The 23,660-nt window shown below is 42.4% G+C and overlaps 2 protein-coding genes across 3 annotated transcripts; both read left to right on the top strand.

The window, feature by feature from the left end:
- Positions 1–592: 592 nt before the first annotated feature.
- Positions 593–13,749, top strand: prcp (prolylcarboxypeptidase (angiotensinase C)). 2 transcript variants are annotated; one of them, XM_086035796.1, is made up of 10 exons: positions 593–878; positions 977–1,216; positions 6,638–6,778; positions 6,927–7,028; positions 7,654–7,835; positions 7,928–8,085; positions 8,387–8,559; positions 11,944–12,111; positions 12,273–12,460; positions 12,773–13,749. In XM_086035796.1, the coding sequence occupies exons 2-10, from the start codon at positions 1,043–1,045 to the stop codon at positions 12,996–12,998; spliced, it is 1,512 nt and encodes a 503-aa protein (XP_085891922.1). In that variant the 5' UTR covers positions 593–878; positions 977–1,042; the 3' UTR covers positions 12,999–13,749. The 2 variants fall into 2 exon arrangements, with proteins under 2 accessions (XP_085891922.1, XP_085891923.1); XM_086035797.1 differs by lacking the exon at positions 593–878 and having other exon boundaries at positions 926–1,216.
- Positions 13,750–20,496: 6,747 nt separating this feature from the next.
- On the top strand, positions 20,497–22,963 carry fam181b (family with sequence similarity 181 member B). The gene has a single exon (XM_086035962.1). The coding sequence runs from the start codon at positions 20,593–20,595 to the stop codon at positions 21,472–21,474; it is 882 nt and encodes a 293-aa protein (XP_085892088.1). The 5' UTR covers positions 20,497–20,592; the 3' UTR covers positions 21,475–22,963.
- Positions 22,964–23,660: the final 697 nt, after the last annotated feature.

Below are 23,660 nucleotides of genomic sequence, written 5' to 3'. Positions count from 1 at the left end.
ATAATAAGAACATAAAACACAATAATAACAATAAAAACGCTAAGTACAATATTATTTTCAAATAAAAATATATTTCTTTAAAATCAAACCCCTTTAGACCCTCTTCTGTTTATGTTGGCTGCCTACTGTTCAAAGAAAAACTCCCTTCACTTCACCTATGAAGTTATTAATAGGTTCAAATAAATATAAAAAGTGTGACATTTTAACGTTCAACGTTTTCGCGGTTATTTGCAGAGCTGGGCATCACCTCACCGCTACCGCGTTCCGACCTGCATATTTAATCGACCACATGGTCCCGTTCCATCCCTCGTCAGCGACAGCCAATCGGCGGAGAGCACGTGTTTACGTCACACGCAGGCGCCACATAAGCAGACACGCCCCCAACGACAAAATATCAAAAAACAACAGACACACACGCACAGCGTGGTGATCGGTGAAGTAAAAACAATATGTGGCACATGTCATTGCAGCTGTAGGACAAGGTACACAACACTGTTTTATTTTTACTTTTTTCCTTACCGGGCCGAGAGTCAGTAGTGCGGCACCTGCTTGTGACGTGGTACGGGTTAAGTCTGACTGAGACCACGTGCGTCGATTAAATATGCAGACGGGAAATAGGCGATGCCCAGCTCTGGTTATTTGTTATTTCAAAGAAATACTGTGCTCTACTTAAACATTTAATTTTGAAAAAAAATAGCCCCCGGATCGGATTTTGGACACCACTCCATAAAGAACTGCAACTCCTATAAGCCTATGCGGTTACTGAGTTTAATTTAGCCACGTGCTTTGCTGACTGCTAACTACATTGATGATGAAATGGGAACCAGATGGAAGTGTGGAAAACGCTGAGAGGAAGCTAACACTGTTGTTTATGCTGAGTAGGTGTTCCCATGAGATTTGTTGTTGCTTAAATTAGAACAACTCTGATGTCTGCTGACAGCATGGACTCACTTCCTCCTTCCTCCTCCTCTTTAAGAGGCTCATCCGGTCTTCTTTCCCCAAAATGTGCTGACTATAGGCGTGTTGACAGCACGGCAGAAAGATGACGTTAGGAGCCGGGAAGACACGTTCGGACAAAGCTGCAGTTACCTGCGTGCTCTTGTTGTTTGTTGGTCCTTTGCACGCTTTCAAAACGCAACTGTTCCGCAGGCATGGAGGCTCCTTTCACTCCCCTCAGATCCCCGTTAGCTATGAAACTTTTTACTTTGAACAGAAGGTGAGTCGAACCTTTCTCAATGCCGAATTCTTCCTTGTGTCAGTGTAAAGTGTCTAACTTTTCTTTGCAAAAGCTAACCGTGGAACCTAAAGGGTAAACTAAAATCTGAAATTCCTTTACGAGGTTGAGTTTGAATGCTGTGGGCAATCACAACATATTATAGCATTCTCCAGGTACCACTCACATAAGCAAATATGATGGCGTCAGTGCACTCAGATTGGATTTCCTTTTCTTGCCTTTGATCCTTTTGGGGTCACTGTCAGATATTGCAGACCCGAGGGTAACGATAGCACACGATAGCATGTCCTGAATACTCATTTAAGTCTTTGATTTTAAAAATATCTTATGAAAAAGCACTGCTCTTCTGCAGCGGGTTATCACATTGAAATATGAGATAGTTATGAAACGTTGTACATTGTACACCAAAAGCTTCTTAAATGTTTAAAAGAAACTGTGTCTTCTTCCCAAAAGTTAACATTTAAACATAATGGTTGTAATAAAAAGCTGCTATTAAGCAGGTTTGGTTTGTATGCTGAGAGATGGTTGGTGTCACGAGAAGGGAGTGCCATATTGTTGTTTCTTTTATTCAGCCTCAGTGCAACAACATATAACAAAAGTTTGCGCTTTTCAGTAGTTCCTCACATACTTGCTTCTACGTCACAATGACGTCTGAGAGTATGGTAGCCTGGAATAAACATTAAAAAAATCTCACAAACATTAAAAAAATCTCACAACAGTGGGCTAACTATTAATTGAGGACTGTCATGTGTGACATTTACGTCTATCCAATTTGATTTGATGTGATGTGACGTAATCATTATTGTTTTTTTTTTCACTGCCTTTGATATAGATAATGGATAGATAGATGAACTCATAGTGAGAAAATGCCTAATGTTCTGTACATTTCCTGAAACATTACACATTACATGACTGAGACATCTTGACTAATGACTGATTAGACTGTTGAGCATGTTTGTGGTTGGGTGGATGTTTGATTAAATCAGAGGATACAGAAAATAGGCAAACCCATTTTGAGATTAGAGTAAGCAACAGTGGAGTGTTTTCCATCATGTTTTGTGAAGCCATTGCCACGTGACTTACAAATGTATAACAGACAAGCTCCTAGAACTATTCTTTGAGAAACTACTGTGTATGCAGCCAAAGGACAGCAACGTTTAGCACACTTTAAACTTCATTGCCTGGGAACCCACCGCCCGCCATTGTATTTGGTGTTCCTATCACTGCAGCACTTTCTCAATGCTCTTAATATTGTTGAGGTCGCACATGTGTTGTGTGCGCACAATAAAGTGTTTCCCCTCACTATTTCCTGTAGTGAAGAAACCGCAATCAGTGTGTTGTTGTTCCCCCTGGCTCACTGCCTAAGTTTACCCGGGGGGATTGAGAGGTCTTCATTCAGGCCTTGACTGCTAACTCATGTCGAGTTACATAAAACAAATGTTTTTAGTTTTTATGACATGACATATTCTGTGTTTCTGTGCACAATTTATGCTAGCACAGTATTTTGCACCGATACATATGGGACAGCCCTCCCAGTTAGCATGCATCTTAGATACAAATAGCTGTCAGTGGCAAGGGATGAGTTTTCAAAAAGTGAGATTAATAACTTAAAATGTATTGAAAATGTACGGGAAGCATATTGTAATGCTTTAATTATACAAAAACGAAAATGTTTTTATATTGTCTCTTTATCGTGGTTATCACAGGTTGGTCCGAAATGTCCTTCTCATGATGAGCAGGGTATATCACTGGATATACGTTTTGGTGACATTTTTGATTGGAGGTGTGCGGTGGGTTTTAGCCATAATGCATACACTCAGATAACCTAATGCTTACACGTTAAGGCTAACAAAACTATCGTAGATGTTACGTGAATAAACATAAACATTTAAACAACTTATATTTGAACAAAAGCAGTCATAACATGCAGACAGAGCATAAAACAGTCACAGGCATATGCAGGAAGTCCTTGAATTACGACGTATGCGACCTACGACATTTTGACTTTACGACGCCCGTGCCTCTTCCGCCATTTTGTTCCCAGCACCATCGTGCTATGTTTACATGCAGTCAATATTTGGTTAAAGGTCAAAATTCTGATTTCTGAAATATTCGTAATAACCCGTTTACATGATTGAGTGTTATTGTGGTACCGCCTCGCACCACACGGTGGCGCCTCTTGGGTTTATTATGTTAGTTGTACACTTTTTGTCATGGACTCTGTCGGGTGTGCCCGACTGCTACGTTCTTGAGTAACACGCGGTATGCTGGGGAAGTATTGTTTTATTGCAAACTAAACAACGGCTTGTGGAACATCAAGAAGTCTTTGCTCCTTCGGCTATCCAACTACACTCGTCCATGACGAAGTATTCCCACAGCTCACTACCGCTCGTTACAAGTGTTGCTCCGGCGTTTGAATAAGCCACTGTGACGGCGACGCATGGCATCGTGTCTCTAAGGACGTCATTTCCGCGTATTACTTTCAACTGTCAATAAAATACTTGATATGATATTCATTTCACTCACCACAGGAATGAAGTAGCCAGTTTCCTCCTCGCCCCAAAAGTGTTCTTTTGTGGTGCGTCTCTGAGATTGTTATCTCTGCTTGTGTATTTGCGGTGAGTTGCGCTCCAAATACCGCACTTTCGCATGAAAGCACTTCCTGCACTACAAAGACCAGGACTCCTTGCGGTTGAGCATGTGCAGAGTGTCTCGATCATGCTGTTTTTGCTCTCCTCTCCTTCTTCTCTATCCACCTCTCAGCAGTAATGGTAATTACAGCATCTTGTGTTTTTATTTTAATGTATTTTCGTTTTTTTATACCAAGTATTTTGATGTAAATTTTGGCTTTAATGGTGAAATTCGACATGGAAATTTGGGTTACATCGCCAGTGTAGGGAGGGGGCTGGTTCGTAAATTGAGGACTTCCTGTATTTATTATCCTCTGCGAAAAATAAATCCACATGTAGTATGGCTGTATGTATTATACTGCCCCCTGGTGGCCAAGGCTTTCACACCAGAAGAAGCCGCACATTGTAGCATAAATTGCTTAATTCTTTATTACCGGATGTTAGTCCAAAACTGCAGTGCTATTTTTCTTATTAAAAAAAAACCTTTTGTTGTTTTTAGGGGGTGTGGAATGGATTTAACAGCATTTCCATTTCAATGGGAATAGATGATAAGTCAAGACATTGTTGTATCCCTCATTTTTTGTGAGTTGTTTTTTATCTGCTTGGTATCGTAAGCCTGGGGTGCAGGGCAGGCAGCACACCTGCGCCACCCACCCTCAGTAGCCTTCCTCATCAGTGCGCCCATTAATAGCACTTCCTCCATCCTGATGCACATTGTCTTGTCCCTCCGCCACGACATATCTGATGCAATTTCCATTCCCAGGATCCACAAAAAGGGTCATCGGTCATGCCGTATTCTTCTTCCCACACTGTCTGTGAGACAGCGGGTCACAAAGTCATTGCACTTATCCAAACGGGAAATCCTCTTGACCAGCGCACAGCAAATGGACAGATTTAGGTAAAGCAGTAATTCTCATAATGACCACACAGTGGCACTACTTCTCAGGAAACCAAGTGTGCATGCTGAGTGGGTCATTTTTTTTGTAGGGCAACGGGACTCGGAACACTCAACAGTTTTTTAAATCATTTGTATCCTGGTTAAAAAAAATTTGTATTTTCAAAACTCACTTGGTAGCGTCTCTTAGAAAGTTAGAATAAAAACAAGCCCTGAACACCATTTTTTATCAGTTGATAGCAAATGTCTGTCATCATAACAGGACGCAAGCTAAAGTGTCAGGGCCCCATGTCAGAAATTGAACAGGAATTTGGCCATTTTGGTTGAAGAAACCATTTTGGGTCAATTCCAACCCTCGAAACCCCCCCCCCCCCCCGCCCAAAAAAACAAACTCTACTGTACAGTGTTGTTCCAGGCAGTTAATAAAGACGGCTCCATGGTATCGTAGAAGAGAACAGTGGTCTTTCTTTTTAAAAGAACCCAATATAACACGTCCATTGGTGCTTGACCCAGTCGGGACAATTACAAGGATGGACGAAACCCACTTCCTTCTTTGCTTAGTCCAGTGGTAGGGAACTCCAGTTCCTCGAGAGCCATATCCTTCCTGTTTTGGATCTCTCCCTCCGACAATACACCTGACTCAAATGATCAGGATTGTTTCCGACTTCTACCGAGCATGCTGATGAGCTGATCATTAGAATCGGCTGTGTTGTGGTAGGGAGAGATCCATAACAGGGAGCATATGGCTTTCCAGGAACTGGAGTTACCTACCACTGGCTTAGTCCGTCCTTTCTAAAAAAAAAAAAAAAACAACAAAAAAACCCGTCTTGTCCTCTGTGCCCCAAAATGGGCGACGGACGGACTGTTCTGCCTACTTCTGATAAATGATGACACACATTGAACTACTGCTAGCACAAACACATATATGACAAGGATTAATGTCCTTATAACTTAATTAATTAAATGCATTGTGCTACGCAGTGCATTCTGGTGACCTAAAGGATTTAAAAAAAAACTATATTGATCCTCGCTATTTGCAGGCAATAGGGACCAGGCCGGCCTATGAATAGTGAAAATCTGTGTCTAAATGACAGCCATTGAAATGCATTGCGGCGAAATGTTGTTTTATATGCATTAGATATATGTTTGAATATTGCCACAATCTTTTTTTGTTTTTTTTTGGGCCAAAAATCAACACCGGTCAGGTGCTAGCAAAGAGATGCATACAAGCAACAGACAAAATTACCGCAGCATCTTGTCATTTCTATGCTTTAGAATAATTTCACTGAATAAAAAAGGCAAATCACTGCAAATATGAAGCTACGAGACCTTTTTAAAAGACAATAAATCAGAGTAAAGGACATCATTTAATGATTTAAAACCTCGAAAGCAAAAAAAAAAAAGAAAAGGACCTTTTAAAGGACACACATCCACATTTAAATGCTTTGTTCACACAATTACACTGCACATGACCCCACGGGAGTATGCTGCCCTGCCAAAGTGTTTTTTTTTTTTTCCCCCTTTTCCCAACGCTCTTATGGTACGCCCACATGCTGCCAAGCCGAGGCTGAATGGATGCCTTGAATCTTTCTGCTGTCATTGCCTGCTAAATTTACTGCCTCCTTTTGTATCCACGGAGGGACTAAGGATGGTGGTTGTTGGCAAAATAAAAACATTTATTCTGGGAGTGTCCAGGATGTTTGACAACTATGTGTCATATACAGTGGGTTGAAGTCATTAGTTGATCCCCCTGCTGAATTTATAAATTGGGTTCATCATGTCTTAAAGAGCTCCAAATTCAGCATGGGATAAAATAACTTTCACCCACTATATATCATCCTTATTATATATATAATCCTGGTCTTATTTTTTACCCAGATTGATCATTTTGGCTTCCTAGAAGATGGCACTTTCAAACAGCGCTACCTTGTGGCCGACAAGCAGTGGAGCTCGCCGGGTGGTCCCATTTTGTTCTACACGGGCAATGAAGGCGACATCACCTGGTTCTGCAACAACACTGTAAGTTGACCTGTTAAATCATGTCATGTCATTAATCCACTTTAACCTACCCACCAAAACGTCAGCTCCGGACAAAACAGGGCATGTGTAAATCCAGGTACAACTGTAAGAATATAATGTACAACCGACTGTCCTTATTCTTTTCCAGGGTTTCATGTGGGATGTTGCTGCAGAGTTGGGTGCCATGTTGGTCTTTGCAGAACATCGCTACTATGGAGAGTCGATGCCATTTGGAGCGGACTCTTATAGCGTAAGTAAATATGCTCATGAAAACGCTAACTCTTAATCATTTGTAGGTGGGACTACAGGAGTCCTTAGTTGGCCAGACATCTTGGGCAATTCTATGGGAATTAAAATCGTGAGATGCGAGTGCTTCGGTACACAAACAAATCGAATCGTTCCACTGTAAAATGTATTGTGCTTGAATCGTATGGCATTCCATGTATCGAATGGTCTTTTATAATTATAACAATTATCTGTCGTTTGAAATTAGAGGCAAACCGGCCTATAGAAGGATGCTATTTTTTCCCCCCAGGTAAAAAGAAGGCGAATGATGGACGTTCGAAGGGTACCCACGCTGCAGACCGATGACAAATAACGGACGCTCAATTTTTAGGAAAATACCCATCTGTGTGTGTGTGTGTGTGTGTATATATATATATATAACATTTATGATGCTCGTACCATTGAAAAATTGGGTGCTGTATATTAAGAGCATGTATTTTGCACATATTTAGATGGCATTTTTTTTCATACAACTGTTTAAGAACTGTGTGATACGCCGCTTCCACTGATGGAAAAATTGTGGCCCCCTCCATCATTTAAGTTGCCTATCCCTGATGTAGATATTAAAATCTACTCTTGCTTGTCTGCAGGACAGCAAACACCTGAATTACCTGACGGCAGAGCAGGCCCTGGCAGACTTTGCCACCTTGGTCCAGAATATGAAGCTCAGCAGAGCCGGAGCCCAGCACAGCCCGGTCATCGCCATCGGGGGGTCGTACGGGGGCATGCTGGCCGCCTGGTTTAGGATGAAATACCCCAACGTCGTTATCGGGTAAGGACAGCAAGTTGGATAGACACAAACCTGTTCCAAATTAGTAATCCCATCATGATTTTATTAGTTTTTTTTTTTTTTTCTTCTCCCAGTGCTCTGGCCTCCTCCGCGCCAATATGGCAGTTCTCAGGTATGGTGCCATGCGGAGACTTCAACAAGGTAGTCACGCAGGACTTTGCCAAAAGCGGACCACACTGCGATGCAAACATCCGAGCATCATGGAGGGCCATCAATAACCTCTCCACCACTGGTAAGAGATTACAATACGGCTGGGGAAATTGACAGATGGGCCACGTCACTCGAAGGTGACACAAAGAAAAAAAGAATGCAAAATACCGTACCTCATTTTATGATTTAAATTGTCCAAATCCTAATTATTTGATAAATTTACTAAATATTCTCTGATTTCTGTAGTCCTCCTTGAAAGCCGACTTTGTGTTGAATCAAAATGAAACAATTACAAACATCTGCTTTAACTTTGGAAAACAATGATCAGCCTTTTTGCATTTGCCCATTGCATGACATTGAATAAAAGCTCTTCTGGTGCGCAGCGTCGGGTCTGGAGTGGCTGTCCGAGGAGTTCAGTTTGTGCGTGCCACTAAAGAGCGACAAGGATGTGTTGGCCTTCAAGAGTTGGCTCCAGGAGACGTGGGTGAACCTGGCCATGGTGGACTACCCCTACGAGGCAGACTTTCTGCAGCCGCTGCCCTGCTGGCCCATCCAGGTACTGACGCGAAACAATCTTGGCGTCGGGTTAGTATCAAATAACATCCAAGTCATAAGGGGTGGTTGGAAGTACAGTATTGTAGTTGGCCCAGACATCCTTATTTAGTGCTGATGGACCAGCCAGGACATCGCTCCTGTCCTGCTAGCACTAGCTTTAGTGCTAATAATCCTTTTCAGGCTGTACTGTAGAATAGTGCCATGTGGCTATATTGTAACTTGTGTATTTAGTATAGTCTGTGTGTATTAGCACAGTATGTTGTGCAGTGCTTCTTAAACATTTTACACCAATTACTACCTCACCCCCCAAAAATGAGCTCTCCATGTACCTCCATCACGGCATTAAAAATACATTTGCATAGCAGGCTTAAGGATTCATCAAAAATGACTCAGGTTTTATTCTTGAAAACACATGTACTTAAATCATTATTGAATTAACATCTTTGCATGAAAAAAGTTAAATAAAATAGTTCCTAAAAATGATTAAAATCTTACATGCAAATGATGACTCTTAAATGTTTAACTAAACGGAGCCAAGTAATTGAGCAGTAATTCTTTCTCGTACCACTAGAGGGAGCCTGCGTTACACTTATGATGCTCGTACCACACTTTTAAGGATCACTGGTGTGGTGTGTGTATGTAATGTAGCGTTGTACGTAATGACTGTGTACATAATGTAATGTAATATGTTGCTGGAGAGTAGTTAATGTGGCCACATTTTTGTGTGACATAGTGAATTTGTATTAAAGCGTGTGCACGATATGTAGTGTTGTGAGTATATAGTTGTATGTATTTAGCGAGAAGAGTGTAGAGTTGTGTGTATGCAAAATAGTTTAGTTTGGAAATATTGTATTGTTGTGCGCTTGTGTAGTGTTTACGTATTGTAGTGTGAATTCAATGCATTCTAGTGGTGTAGTGTGTTATTTTAATAATGTTTTTTCTCTTGGTGTTTTCCACACAGTGCTACTATTGTGAAACTAAGTGTTCACGTAGCTGTGTGTGTGTGTGTGTTGTTACAAGAAGGCGTCCAAATGCCTCCTTGTTGTTGAGCAGACTTGTTCTATGGCGGCCTGTAAACGCTTTTGTCACATAAAATGCGCTGGCGCCTGATTTGCATGTGAAATTCGCCAGGATTTATGGCAGCCATGTCGGACCAAGGGGAGGGGCCGCGCGTTGGCTTTAGCATCCAACCCGATTAGAATACAAGAAAAAAGCTCTTTGGTTTCTGTCCATCATGGCCTGGACTCAATGTGTATCCCACAAAATACTCACTTGTTAACTGTAGGTTACTCATATTTAATTAAGTATATATACGCACAGCAGCATCAGTTATAGCTTTTTTAAGCCTGTCTATGGCGTTTTGCAGTGTGTGTTAGCATTATGCTAGGAGACGTTTGCCAGTTTTGTGCTATTTGGTTAACTCATTCACTGCCAGACATTTTCAGACCCTCTTTTACCCTAAGGTTTGAAAAAAATATATAAATAAGCTCTTGGGATTGAATGGCTGGACTGTGAAAAGACAAGTAAATTCGTCAATGGCAGAGAATGAGTTAAAAAACAGCTTGAACACTTTTTTTTTTTTTTTTGAAGAATTGTTCGCTACCTGCCAAACTGCAGATTGTCCAGAATTTTGTTGTTGCCTTATTGTGCTCGTACGCAGATTTTAGACAAAATGTGAATTTACCAGAGCTTATAGCTTGTAGAAACGCAAACGCAAGCCCGTTTAAAATGATAGGCGGACCGGCCTATAGACAATTACTATTTGGTCCGGCCGGACAAAAAGGTGGATAGACGGGTACTCCGGCTGCAGACTGAATGCGATAAACGGGCCGGGATATTTTGGTAAAATAACCAGCTCTGGAATTTACCAATGCTGAAATGTGAATATGTGAGACTTCACAGTTTCACAGTTATGGCAAGTCAAAGAGTGAGTACATTTTTTGGGGGACATTTTTTTTCCCCGTTGCTTTCGTTATGGTTTCCCAGTTGACCCCCCCACACCACCCCTCAACCCCCAAAAAACGGGGTGGTGTTTTCGTAACACAGGCTTACAAAAACAACAGGGTGTTGTTACTGAGGCTGTTGTGTGAGGACTTGGTAGTGGTCGATGGATGAGGACGGCGGAGGACATGTCCAAGCGAAGATTTACACCATGGAAGAAAAAAACAAAAAAAAGAGCAGCGGAAGGGTGGGGGTGGCATCTTCTCCTTACTTTTCAGCCAGGATTAGCTTTATACATTCGTCTCTGCCAACACCCCTAAGCCCTCAATGGGCCCTTCTCACACTGGCTCACATAATCACATTAGCTTTGTCATTAAAAAAAAAAAGCTTCTCAGCCTAAAGCGCTTACACCGTCCATAGGGGTCGCATACATTAGAGGAACCTCCCAATGACCGTTTAGCTTTCCTTCTGGAGACATGGAGCCTTAGGGAAAGTAGATAATAACTGTTGAGTGGGACGTCGGGGGGGTCAACGGGGAGGGCAACGCGTGACGAGGCGAGGTGGAAACAAGAGGCATTGAGGTCAATCGGGAGGAAAAAAAAACAACCACAAAGTTTTGCAAAGAAAACAACGGTGAGCTATTTGCAGCGGATAGGGATCGAGCTCTGCGGCGGATAGCCAAAAACAGCAAGCAGTTGACACCCCCCACTAGAAATGTTAATGATTGCTGAAGGGTTGAACAAGTGCGGAATTTTTTGTTATCACCTCTGCTTTAGAAGCCCAAAAATATATTCAAATGTTCATCCTTACCCGTTCACAACCTAACAAAAAAATTCTCTACGCAATTAAAGACTCGGGCCCGAATGTGATGAATTTTTGCAGGCAATTCTGATTTTTAGCAGGATAAAATTCTGATAATAATCGGTTGATTAATTAAAAAATATTTAATGAATAAAGTAAATGTATTACTGGCAAAACATTTGAGTGTTTTACAATACTTTGTCATTTAGTATTTGTTTCCCTTTACGGCAGAGGAACATTGGCAAAAATATGCTCATCTTTTATTGGCGGCCGTTATTTTGGCACTGAGGAATGTTTGACTGCCATTATCTTTGTCTTATGTTGCAGTGTTTTTTAATGTGTTAAAAAAAAAAACAAACACATTTTTATTTTATTATTTTTTCAAGCACACGATTTCTGCTGATTTTAAAAGAACTAACATCAACTGTTGATTAATCAGTCTAGCCTTAGTAAAGACCAAAGAAAATGATTCCCGAAAACACTGGTACAACTTGTTAACTTAACACTCAAAGATGATGACAACACAAGCTGATATCAACCATTGAAACAACAGCAGGTCCCCGGGAACTACAGTGATTGACGTCCATGTAGGTTTCAGTCTCGCAGGAAATTCGATTAACGTCAGGGTTTTTGTGTTCTCCAGCTCGCGTGCAAGTATCTGGCCCTGGATTTGTCTGCGTCGGACCAGCAGCTCCTTCACGGCGTGTCCCAAGCGGCCAAGGTCTACTACAACTACACCGGAAGCTCCTCCTGCCTCAACACCTCCGAGACGGCCACCAGCAGCCTCGGCATACTCGGCTGGTTCTACCAGGTGAGGGGCGTCCATTTTGTCACAGCGCAGAGAGTGACTTACAGTAGGACTTTTTTTTTTTTTCCCCGCGATCTCTGTGGCCCTCAACCAAATGGGTCGCGGACCGTTGGTTTGGTCACTAAATTAGATGGCATGTTAAACGAGAGGCTTCTCCTCCTCAGGCTTGCACCGAGATGGTGATGCCCATGTGCGCCGACGGAGTTCGTGACATGTTCGAGCCCACCGAGTGGAACTTCCAGGCCTTCTCGGACGAGTGCCACGCCATGTTCGGCGTCAGGCCACGAGCCGACTGGGCTGGCGTGGTTTTCGGCGGGAAGGACATTGCTTCGCACAGCAACATCATCTTCAGGTATACCGAGAAGAATCCATTTTGTTGAAATATTATTCACACATTACAGCAGAATAGTACACAACAGTATCGGGCAAGGCATAATCAAGCGTAACTGCAATGCGCCTTTGGCCTATGCCAAGTCTGGAAACAAAAAAAAAAGTGCAGCTCAGCTTCAGGCTAGCAGATGTCATGGCTCTCTATTGAACGAGACAAGTACGCAAACACTCGCGTCAAAACAAAACAAGTCATATTAGCACTGTTTGTACCGAATGGTGACAATAATTGATCCTGCTGTCCTGAAGTCTTAATCCTCTGCTTGCGGTGTCCCAGTAATGGTGGTTTGGACCCGTGGTCTTCCGGCGGGGTATTGCACAATGTGTCCGACTCCCTGGTGTCGATCATGATTCCGGACGGAGCGCATCACCTGGATCTGCGCTATGCCAACGATCTGGACCCGCCTTCCGTACGGGAGGCCCGCATGTTGGAGCTGAGATATTTTTGGAAGTGGATCAGACAGGCTGCTAAGTGGCACCAAAGGGCGGAAAAGTCTGGCTAAAACCTTCCAAAATGATAGTTTTTCTCTCTTGTTTTTTTTTTTTTTCCTCTTGTTTTTTTGTTTTGTTTTTTTTCAAATCTGAAGGAAAGCTTTAGTAAATCCCCCAAAATCATGATCCATTTGTCAATTTTCTATTTGTCCTCATTATGGTTGCAGGCGAACTGCAGCCTCTATGCTGACTCCAGCAACACGGCAACAAGTGTGTCACTTTGTTTTTCTACCCTCTACCTTGAATCAATTCTGCACACACACAGGTAGAAGATGGAATAGTCCATTACATAAGAAGGGGGTGTGGAGCACTCAAAATAATCACGATCAAGCATTTGTATGTCTTTAAGCATGTGAAATAAAACTAAAATAAAGGATTTAAAACAAAGAAAAAAATATTCATCCATTTTTAATCAGACATTCAGGGGCTCCTGAAATCTTGATTACCTACCCGATGTGGACTTACTTGTATCGATATACAATTATGAGCATTTAAAATCAGGCTTTTCTCACTATGTTTGCCAGTGGTGTAGTCCAGGGTATACTTATTTTTCAGTCAACATTGCGTATAACCACTTGTAAATCACCCCTGATGTGCATCGTTCAGGATTATCAGTGAGTCACATTGCCCATTTTTTTCGTTTTGGATGGTGAAGCCATGACCCACCCTCCTAAATGTCAACACTTATCCCCTAACCCAAGGGTAGGGAACTCGGGTTCGTCAAGAGTCATATCCTACCTGTTTACTTCAACACACCTGACTCAAATGATCAGGATTGCTTCAGACTTGAATACTTGAAGAGTAGAATATTTATTTTAAACTGTATTTTATTTCCTTTGTTGTACATATTTTCAATTAAATAAATTCTTTTCGTTATAGTTACTGTATCACTTTTATATTCACACTTACTACAAACTGCTCCTAATTAAATAAGTAACTGATAGTTTCCCTGACAATGATGCCCCGCTTGTCCGGTTTGTTTTCATTGCAATTTGTTGGGCATTGTGTCCTTTTAATAATAGTTGGCCTGGGCAGATCTTTGTCATATTTGAAGCATCCATAGCAAGCGGGAACAATGGCACCAACATTTAATAAAAGTCCACAGTCGGAGGAGGCCAATAATGCGAGTGGCGGGAGGTTATTGCCATCTGACCCCATCCTGCGGGATCCCTCTCCCCGATGACCATTCACTCACCCACCGCCTGTTTGTTCCGCCTGCTAGCGATTTTATTAATACCGCTCCCGAAGGGGATGATTGAATGTTAAAAGTGAGGCGGTTATGGAGTGTACTTATGTAAAATCCTCTCCTCTCCCAAGTTATTCAGCACCAAAACAAATACCTGCATTATTCCACCAACCTTTTTCGTAATTGAGCTGCTTCCACATTTCTTATCAAAATTCAAAACACTGTTGAAAATTAAGGAAATATTGCCAGTATTTCCATTCCAGTGAATGAGACATTCTCATTTCAAATTCAAACCGTTTAGCTCATTCAGAAGATCTTGGGAACTATTTCAAATACATCGCCAGTAGCCACTTAAAATTATCTTCATTAGTTTGGCTTCTTTTAATTATTAACCATGTCTACCTGTGTCTTATACCTCTTAGTCAACATTTTATTTTAGGACAACATAGATGAGTTAGCTTGTTGTCATTTGATGACACTTCATCCATGTTGGGTGTGAAACAGATCAATGTTTTCATATACAGACAACTTGAGGCTTACTCCCGCGTCGGCACGGGCGACAACTGACGCAGTGCATCACGTGACAGAGAGCTGCGTGACATGTTGGCGGGCGGTCTGCGACACATGCCGCGCTCGCGTCAGAAATTGTTGCTTACGTATTCGACACAACGCGCATTCTCTCGAGATTGGTCCGTTATGTCACACGTTGCGATAACGTACACTTTTCCCAGGCTCGGTTCTCTATTGCTAATTTATTTGCCACACCGGTGGAGACGATTCACAACGCAGCTTGTTGCTGCTGCGAAGCAAACTTGTTTGGCAGCGGCGTGGGTGCTATGTCACGTATGTACGTGTACGTAAGCTTACACACGCACATACCACCTTCGCTGCCACCTTCCAGATCATTTTCACAAGACAATTAAATGCATCGTCTTGTCATCTTGGTCCTTTTGTTTTAGCAGGCACAATATCCATTGTGTTGCTGTCTTTTTGATCGTTCCTTGACAGTAAAAACGCCGACCGTGAAAGGAGGAGGAAATAACGCCCTGCGTTGTCCTCGTCAGTATCATCCGCAACGACGCCCCCGACTTGGAGTGAAACTGCAACACATTTTCAAAACGTCGATATCGTTTTTACTGGCGTTAAGCAACTTTGAGGAGGATGGGAGTAATCCTGGCACCCCCCCCCCCCCCCCCCACACACACAAATACAAATGTCCTGAATTGCTTTACGGCATACTCCTTTCGCTATAAGGACGGAAGTCGGTTCGAACGTCTATGCGCTATTACTGGTGTCATGGCAGAAGCCCCAAACAAACAAAAAAACAAAAATATTGTTTAAACAAAATTTGATTAATTACCTCATCGCTATTCTAAATAATAGCTATAGCAAAAATAATAATAAAAATGTATGGGAAGACTGATCATATCAATCGTATTTCTCACAATACTTACTAAACAGATAAATATCAATATGCAACACTTTATTCCTATAAATCCCTTCCACTGTTCCACTGTTTACATTTTCAAATGATCAGTTATGCAACATTCCTAGAAAATCACAATGCCCCATCACTGGTGAGCTATTTCTGGAACAGGCCCGCGGGCTGCTCATGTGGTCCTTGAGGGCTACTTGGTGCCCACGAGCACCACTTTGGTGACCCCTGCGATAGTAGAACCTGACATAATGCAGATGGGCAACAAGTCAAGTGCTGGTATGTTGCATAATCCCCCACCCCGCCTCTCCCCAAAATAAAAAAACAGAACAAAAAACTGGACTTGTCGCTGCTTTGTCACGAGCTGCGCTGACTTTTCAGATGGCAAGATATACTGCCCACCGCGGGGGAGGACCGTCGGGGTGCCCGCCACCCAAAGGCCCTCCTTAAGGGGTCGTTTATTCTGCTGGCGTCTGACAGTGACCATCAATCAAAGGTGTTATTTAGTATTCACCGAAGGCCAAATGCGGGAGTGCGTCGCGTTTCGTGGGGGGACCACACACACTCACATACACACACACACACACACACACTATAGGAAGAAATTAAAGCTTGAGGTGCTAATGTTGAACAATATTGCCACAATATGGATGTGTGCCTTAAACAACTTTGTGTTGTTTGTTGGGGTGTGGGGGGCATAATAGTGGCTCTCAAACTTTGCAAACCATAGTTTGGGGGTCCACAAAATAACAGTAATTCATGTGGTATCATTTAAAGTATATACCTACATATTACAATTATTGCTCCCTTCTTTAACTTTAAACATCGCTATGTTTGTGACGTATCATCACAAAAATCAAGCGCTCTCATGCTGTTTTGTACAAGTATAAGGTGACCCTAGCAAAATATTTTCAGCTTGTTACCGTAGCACATAGCGGGTCAAAGGTTTCCAACGCTTGGGTAAGTCATACAGTATATGGATAAATTACTGCTAAATATGTGAATGGACAGAAAACAATGTGAAAATGATTCCGCTCCCGTTGTTGTTTCTTTGTGGAAATAGAGTCACTAGTTGCATTTTGTAAAAATAGTAGCTGGAAGGGTGGGAAAAGTTGCTAAATACTGTATAGTGACCAAATGGCAACACTCTGTTTTTGTAAACTCTTCTTGTAGCCCATGTTGTTATTGGAAGCAGTGCACATCACTTAGCGACAATATATAAGTATTTAAAGTAATTACATACAATTTGAAAATAAAAATTAAGCAAGAACATTTTTTTATTGATATTGTGACAAGTTATAAATCACTTAGGCAATCATGCAAGTAAGATAACAAATTTTACTTCCACCTTTGGAAATAAGAGGAACTGAAATTTTAAACACTCCAAAGGATTTGAAAAAATTCCTCCTTCCCACAACAAAACCAAAACCAATCCCGCACCCTAACCTGGTGCCCTTTCAGCAACAATGGCAGCTTGTTTCCGGGACGTGTGCGTCTTGCTCCACCAGTGTCAATGACCCACCAGCGCAAACCCCCAAAGCCCCCGTCCACAGCAAAAAGACTGGCAAGATGGAGGTGGTTTGGTTGGGGCGGGATTTTAACCTCTGTGACCGGCGACCACAATGAAGCCATTTTGTCATAATCCTGTCAGAAGGATTTAAAAGAGCATGAAGTGGCAACTATACCATGTGTGCATGAGTGGCATAACCGGGAAAAATAATCAGATGTTAATTCACAGACTAGATAAAGCTTAAATTTACAATTTATATACATCTACACAAAATATGTTAAGATCGGTGATTAAAAAAAAACATAAAAATCTTTTCCTGGTTTTAAGATGGCCAATTACACAAGAGAACTTGAAAACAAAACGATTAAAATTATGTTGTTTTTATTAAATTCGTGTTAAACAAAGGGGAATAACACATTTTCCGTAAATGGTTTTTTTTCTCCCCATTACAGCTGAACCCCCACATATTTGCAGTTTGGTATTTACAACTTTGCCTAATTGCTGATATTTTTTCTTTGAAGAACATAACCTCTATTATTTGCTGATAAACATTTTACTATTTTTGTACACAAGCAAAAACATATCTAGTATAAAAATATTGCTCTGGTGCCATCTGATGTTGTCTAGTGACTAGATTCAACTGAGTGGAGGGGCTTCATCTAATCAGGCCTTGGACTTGTCTAATAGAAAAACGATTGCACTATCGCCATCTTGTGGCACCTATATGCAATTACAGACCTTTGTCGGTGGGCGTCAGTTACGTGCAGATTCACAGTATTTGCAGGATGACTCAGTTACCATCCTGCACGAATAGCAGGTGCTACTTGTATTTTGGTGGCAGTACATATTCAGAAATAAAAACTGTTTCAAAGCATATTTGACATCTGACGAAATAAAGCGAATCCCAGACGGGTGGGGGGCGTTAGGGGGCGGGTGGGGAGGAGGGCCGGGGGAAGGGTTTGAAAAAAACCAAAACATCAAATTAAAATCGGAAATGAGATTTTTTTTGTGAAAAAAATATCCACATCACACCCCTAGATTTAATTACATCAGCACCATCACTTTCTCTCTCCTGCAATTAGCATGAGAAAGAATGTTTAACAGCCTCACTCCATCCCTCCAACTCCAAAACACCTCACCTCAAGATGCACTGTTTCCAAGGGGGAGCCAGATGAATTATTCAACGAGTGACTGGCACAAAATAGTTAAAGTGCATCTTTAAAGCAGGCTCCAAGAAAAAAATAAAACACGCCGCTGGCAAGCAACATGGCGGCCCCTTTCAATGGCTGGCAAGGCGACTTCCTGTAAAGACACCCCCGCCGAGGCTTCATACGCGGGATTTTTGTCAAAGTCAGCCTCGGCACTCTTCTGGCCTGCGTTCCTCTTTTTTTTTTTTTTAATTTAACAGCTCCGGCAGCTTTTCCAGTTAAATGGACTGTTCCATTATTGGAGAAGCATTTTAGCGAGGGGCTGTGAGGTGCAATTTAATGAATCTCTGGCACAAAGCTCCCATTCACTGGGCCTGACGAAGAATGGGGGCTATTTAGACCCTGTAGGGCTTTATGTCAAAGGCGGCCCCATAATAGTTGTCAGGCCGGGGCAGAAATTCCCACTGGCATGGGAATGCACCAGAAATCAACTTTGTCACCGGCAGATTAAGACGCAAAATGTTTTGGGCCAAATCGCCGCATCTGTTTGGGCGCTCAGATTTTCCCACGATGAGAGGCCTTGCTTGTTACTGATTTGGCCAGACCCAAAGATACTCAAGTTGTACTCTATAATCCCAACAGAAAGAGAGCTTAGTTATGAAAAGGATGGAATTTTATTATTTTTATTTTATTTTTATTTTTTTATGACGAGTCACACAGTTTTCCTTTGGTGTCTTTTTGGCCACATCGGGATGAAGAGCGATCTCATCAGCTTGTTTGTGTTTTAAACGATAAAATGGGCCGTTGACCACATAATATCAGCATATACATCATATTAACATGTAAAAATTAATGTTTTGTCCAAATCGTATCAAAGAGAAGCAGAGCTGGGCATTTTACTAAAAATTCACGGTCCATTTATCGCGTTCTGTCTGCAGACTGGGGTACCCTTCCGCCGTCCGTCCATCCGCCTTTTTGTCTGGCCAGGACAAATAGTATTCGTCTATAGGCCGGCCTGCCTATAATTCTAAACGGGCTTCCGTTTGCGTTTCTGTCTACACAGCAAAAATTGGAGGGTAAAAATATTGGTCTTAAATGTTTCAGAGTTTATTTCAACCCCCAAATTGTATTTTTGAGATTGTCCTATTTAAATGGAAAGTTGGTGTTGGAGTTATTTGACAGATGATTTATCTAGAATTAAACCAACTCTGCATAGAGTTAGTCAAAATAAGCTCTGCCTAGTCGATTAGAACGTTGCAAAGATACTGGAAGTGCAAAGTGCTACATTTAAATGTACATGTTCTTTTTTTATTAGTAATGTTATGTTCATGTGTAATTGTTAAACAAAGACGTGTTAATTTTACTCTTACATCAGAGTTTTAGTGTTGTTATATTAACGGGGAACTCTGACTGAAAGTGGCAGTGCGTCAGATGAGTTCCTGCCACACAACACTAACAAGGAGAGAATTCCCAGGTCATATTTTTAATGTTATTTGTTTAAAGAAGACGTTAATATAAATGTAATTAAAGCTAATTTTGTGTAATGGGTGTTCTTGCAATGAACCCCCCCAAATATAATCACACTTATGGGTGTGAAACTAACACTAACCAGTATATTAAATATATCTCAGCAGTGTTACCTCTCTACTCCCATAGTTTTGTTAAGTAATTCTGGCACAACTCTGTAAAATGGCTAACTATTTACAAAGTTCAACTCTGTAGAGTGTGGAGCTATGTAAACCTGAAAAAAGTGTTGAAATCGAATTATTTGAAACGAAAGACTCACGCGGTCAAACTACATACGTCTCCTTTTAGCAGCCAGAAGCTGTCAAAAAGACTCCGCCACGGCCAACGGAAAAACTAAATCCTCCGCGCGGCCATTGAAGCCTCACCGCGAAAAAATAATTTTTTTCAATTTTCCTCTGAATTCTAATACATTGGCCCAAAAGGGATGAAGAGCAGTTAAGTTCTTTGTAGTCTTTCGCCACATGATCTTTTTAGAACGTTTACTGGGTGTGAGTGCGCGCAAACTCAAACGACAGGGGAGTGTTCCTAAGCGAGATTATTGTCCTTTGCTCAGCATGGAATCTCAAACAAAATCCCTCTGGGGATGCAGGTGGCCCCAGGACAAGCAAAGAGTTAAGTCCTGCTCTCTTTGAAGGGGGGAAACACTCCCTCCCTCCTTCTGACATCACGGGGTCCAGCCCCCTGAAAGCTCCCTTTACTCAACTCGCCATCTCGTCACTTGTGCTCCGGAATGTTGAGCAGCATCAGGACGGTGGGGAATATGATCTGACGAACTTGTCCGGCTTGCGGCGGGTGAGGAATGGCCGCCATCATGAATCCGCAGTTCATGAATTTCTGCTTCCCGGGCTCAGCGATAGACGGCGGGCTCCTCGGGGAGCCGGAGAAGGAAGAAGACTACAAGGAGACCACCAGGGAGCTGCTGAGTTTCATGGACTCTGCCTCGAGCAACATCAAGCTGGCCTTGGACAAGCCGGTCAAGTCCAAGAGGAAAGTCAACCACCGCAAGTATCTGCAGAAGCAGATCAAGAGGTGCACCGGGATCATCAATGTCACTGATGCAGCCGGGAAGGGGACTGGTTCCTCCCCCCCTGCAGGCAAGACCGTCCCCAAGCGCGACGGTGTCCAGGCCAGCCTGCAGAACCGCAGCCTGGTTGCCCTCTTTAGCCCCGGCAAGGAAATCCGTGGTGAGAAAGCCAGGAAGCCGCCCCTGCGCCACCGCAATCTGCCACCTTCTTTCTTCACAGAACCGGCCAACTGCTCCAAGGTCAACCCTGTGGCAGGAATGTCGCTACGCGATCTGGAGCGAGCCAACCCGGAGGCGGCGGACTTCTTTGACCTTCTGGGACCCGACTACGTCAGCGCGGCTGCCGAGCAGGAACTCTACCAAAGTGTGCCCGGCCCAGAAGCCACCGCATCTACCTCCTACGACGGCCACCACTTTGTCGGGGGTCTTCTTTACCCGGAGTCGTGGACTAGCTGTTCACCTCCGCTTGCCAGGAAGCTCCCAACTCCCGCCCAGCCCCCGCTATACTGCCACCCGGAGGCCGCCGCCCTTCAGGGCGTCGAGGATAATGCGTTGTGCTCGTTAGCCTTCTCCAACTTTTTCACAGACTGCTCCGTACCTCAGGTCAACTACGACTCAAGCGGCGACTACAACAGGACTCATTATTCATCTCTATGAGAAAAGACGTTATCATAGAGGGGGTCCTCGTTTTTTTCACAAGAGTTCCGTTCTTATGGCGACCACATAGCACAGATCAGTAGGAAAACATTGTAGTCTATAACTAACCTAACATGTTAACGTATCAGTCAGTATTTGTATGGAAAAACACTTAAAGAAAATAAAATGAAAAACAGTTAGTACAGCCTTAAATGAGCGTGCCACCTCGTATTCTGTTCTTGAAATTTTGTATTTGGGGGGGAACCACTTTAATGGCAGAACTCAGGAATGATTGAGGGTGTCCGGGGGTATTAAAAGCTAGTGCAGGGGGCCTCGGTTCAAGACTGCATTCCGTTCCTGGCCAGTGAAGTAACCCAAATTTGTACGCAAGTCATAACGTGCCACAGTGTATCACTAACGCAGTAGTTAAGTCACAATTACGGTAAATATTTGGATGAAAAAGACCTGGAGGCCATAAATATTCAACTGAATGGAAAGCAGTAAGTACGCATGACTGCGGAATCCTATCCTGTGCAAAGTAGTTCATTGTGTGCCCTTCATAAATTCAAAATGTCTTATGTATGGACCGTCGTAAAGCGAGGACCCTCTGTAGTCATAACACTGCACAATCTGCACAGCCCCAAATGATCAATATAGAATGTTAAATGAACATTTGAGTTTTAGTTTTTCTCGGGACGATATTGCACAAGTTGTTTCTCATGTCAATTTAAAATCACTGAGCTATGTTTACGATGAGTGTAAAAAAAAACTCAATGGTGTGGCCACCATCATCCCCTGATCTCAACCCAATAGAGAAGAACCTTCAGAGCATCCTTAAAAGGAAGATCTATGTGGGTGGCCAGTGGTATAAAGGTGGCTCTTGATTTAAAACAGTGATGTACCTTAGACAAATTCATACCGAAGTCGGAAGGAGCCGTAGTCTACCGTTAACCTCCACTCATAATAGATATTTGTAGGAAAAACACCCCTAGTCCATTGATGTGAAACAAATGGAAAAACAGTAAGTGGGTCTCTTCTTGACTACGCATTCTTACAATGCTGCACTAAGTAGTTCACTGTGCATGCACCATTTGTAACCTCAAATGACATGAACGTCGCAAACCTGCAGTAGTACATTAGAACAATATGTAACAACCTCTTTAAAATCACAGCTTCAAAGGCATGTGAGTGCTCTACTAGCTTAAGAATTGTCATGGCAGATCATGGACTTGGACCAGACAGGACGCCTCTTGTCTTGGTCATGTACTTTGGATTAGCCAGGACAAATATTGTGATGTGTTAGCATTAGCATCACTGCTGGCTGCTGATTTCAGTGTTGTGTACAAACTTTGCCAACGTATAATGTTTATATCAAAACACAAAGTTCCAACCTTCTGTCACACATGTCATTTCAAGATGCTACATGCAGTTAGCATTTACATTCACGTCCTTGAGTTTCTTCAGCTTCTGAGCTTTGACACTTAATAAAGGCATCCATTTTGGAGCTACGCACGTCTTGAAACCAGGGGTGGGCAATTCCGGCCCTCGAGGGCGAGTATCCTGCCTGTTTTCCATCTCTCCCGGCTGGAACACACCTGATTCAAATGATCATATAATCAGCAAGGTATGCAGAAGCTGGTTAACGATCCTGATCATTTGAATCAGGTGGGTTGCACCAGGGTGACAGAAAACATGCAGGGTACCGGCCTTCGAGGGCCGGAATTGCCCACCCCTGCTTTAAACTGTCCTCGTGCCAAGGAAACCCCTTCCCCAAGGTATTCCCGACCGTGGCTTTAATTGCTTGCATGTTTGACAGTAGTATGGAAATACTTGCTTCTTTACCCTTGACAATTCTAACACTTTGAATGAATGAAATGGATGATTAGGCGACATATATCACACACAATCAGATCACAATAAATGTGCCATTTTGACGAAGCTCTGTTGCGGAACACTTTCAATTTTGCTTTATGTGGTGACGATCAAAGTTGAAGTAAAAAAAAAAACAGGAAGAATTGTGTTAAATTCATTTTTAATCTATCTTAGATATTATACCAAGATGAAATAAAGCTGGTCTTTATTGCTGTGAAAACTGTGCCTGATTGTATTTTTCCGCCACTCAACTGCTATAAGTGACAAAGTACCACGGGCAATGTTCATAAATCATAGACACATTTACGCAGCTTAGAATATTAGGTTTGTTTTGT

The sequence above is a fragment of the Filicampus tigris genome, chromosome 7 (assembly GCF_054856515.1).
Source record: "Filicampus tigris isolate MCC_2025a chromosome 7, RoL_Ftig_1.0, whole genome shotgun sequence".
NCBI classification, from domain to species: domain Eukaryota; kingdom Metazoa; phylum Chordata; class Actinopteri; order Syngnathiformes; family Syngnathidae; genus Filicampus; species Filicampus tigris.
Note: the sequence above shows the minus strand (reverse complement) of the source record. Positions and strands in the feature narration are given on the sequence as shown.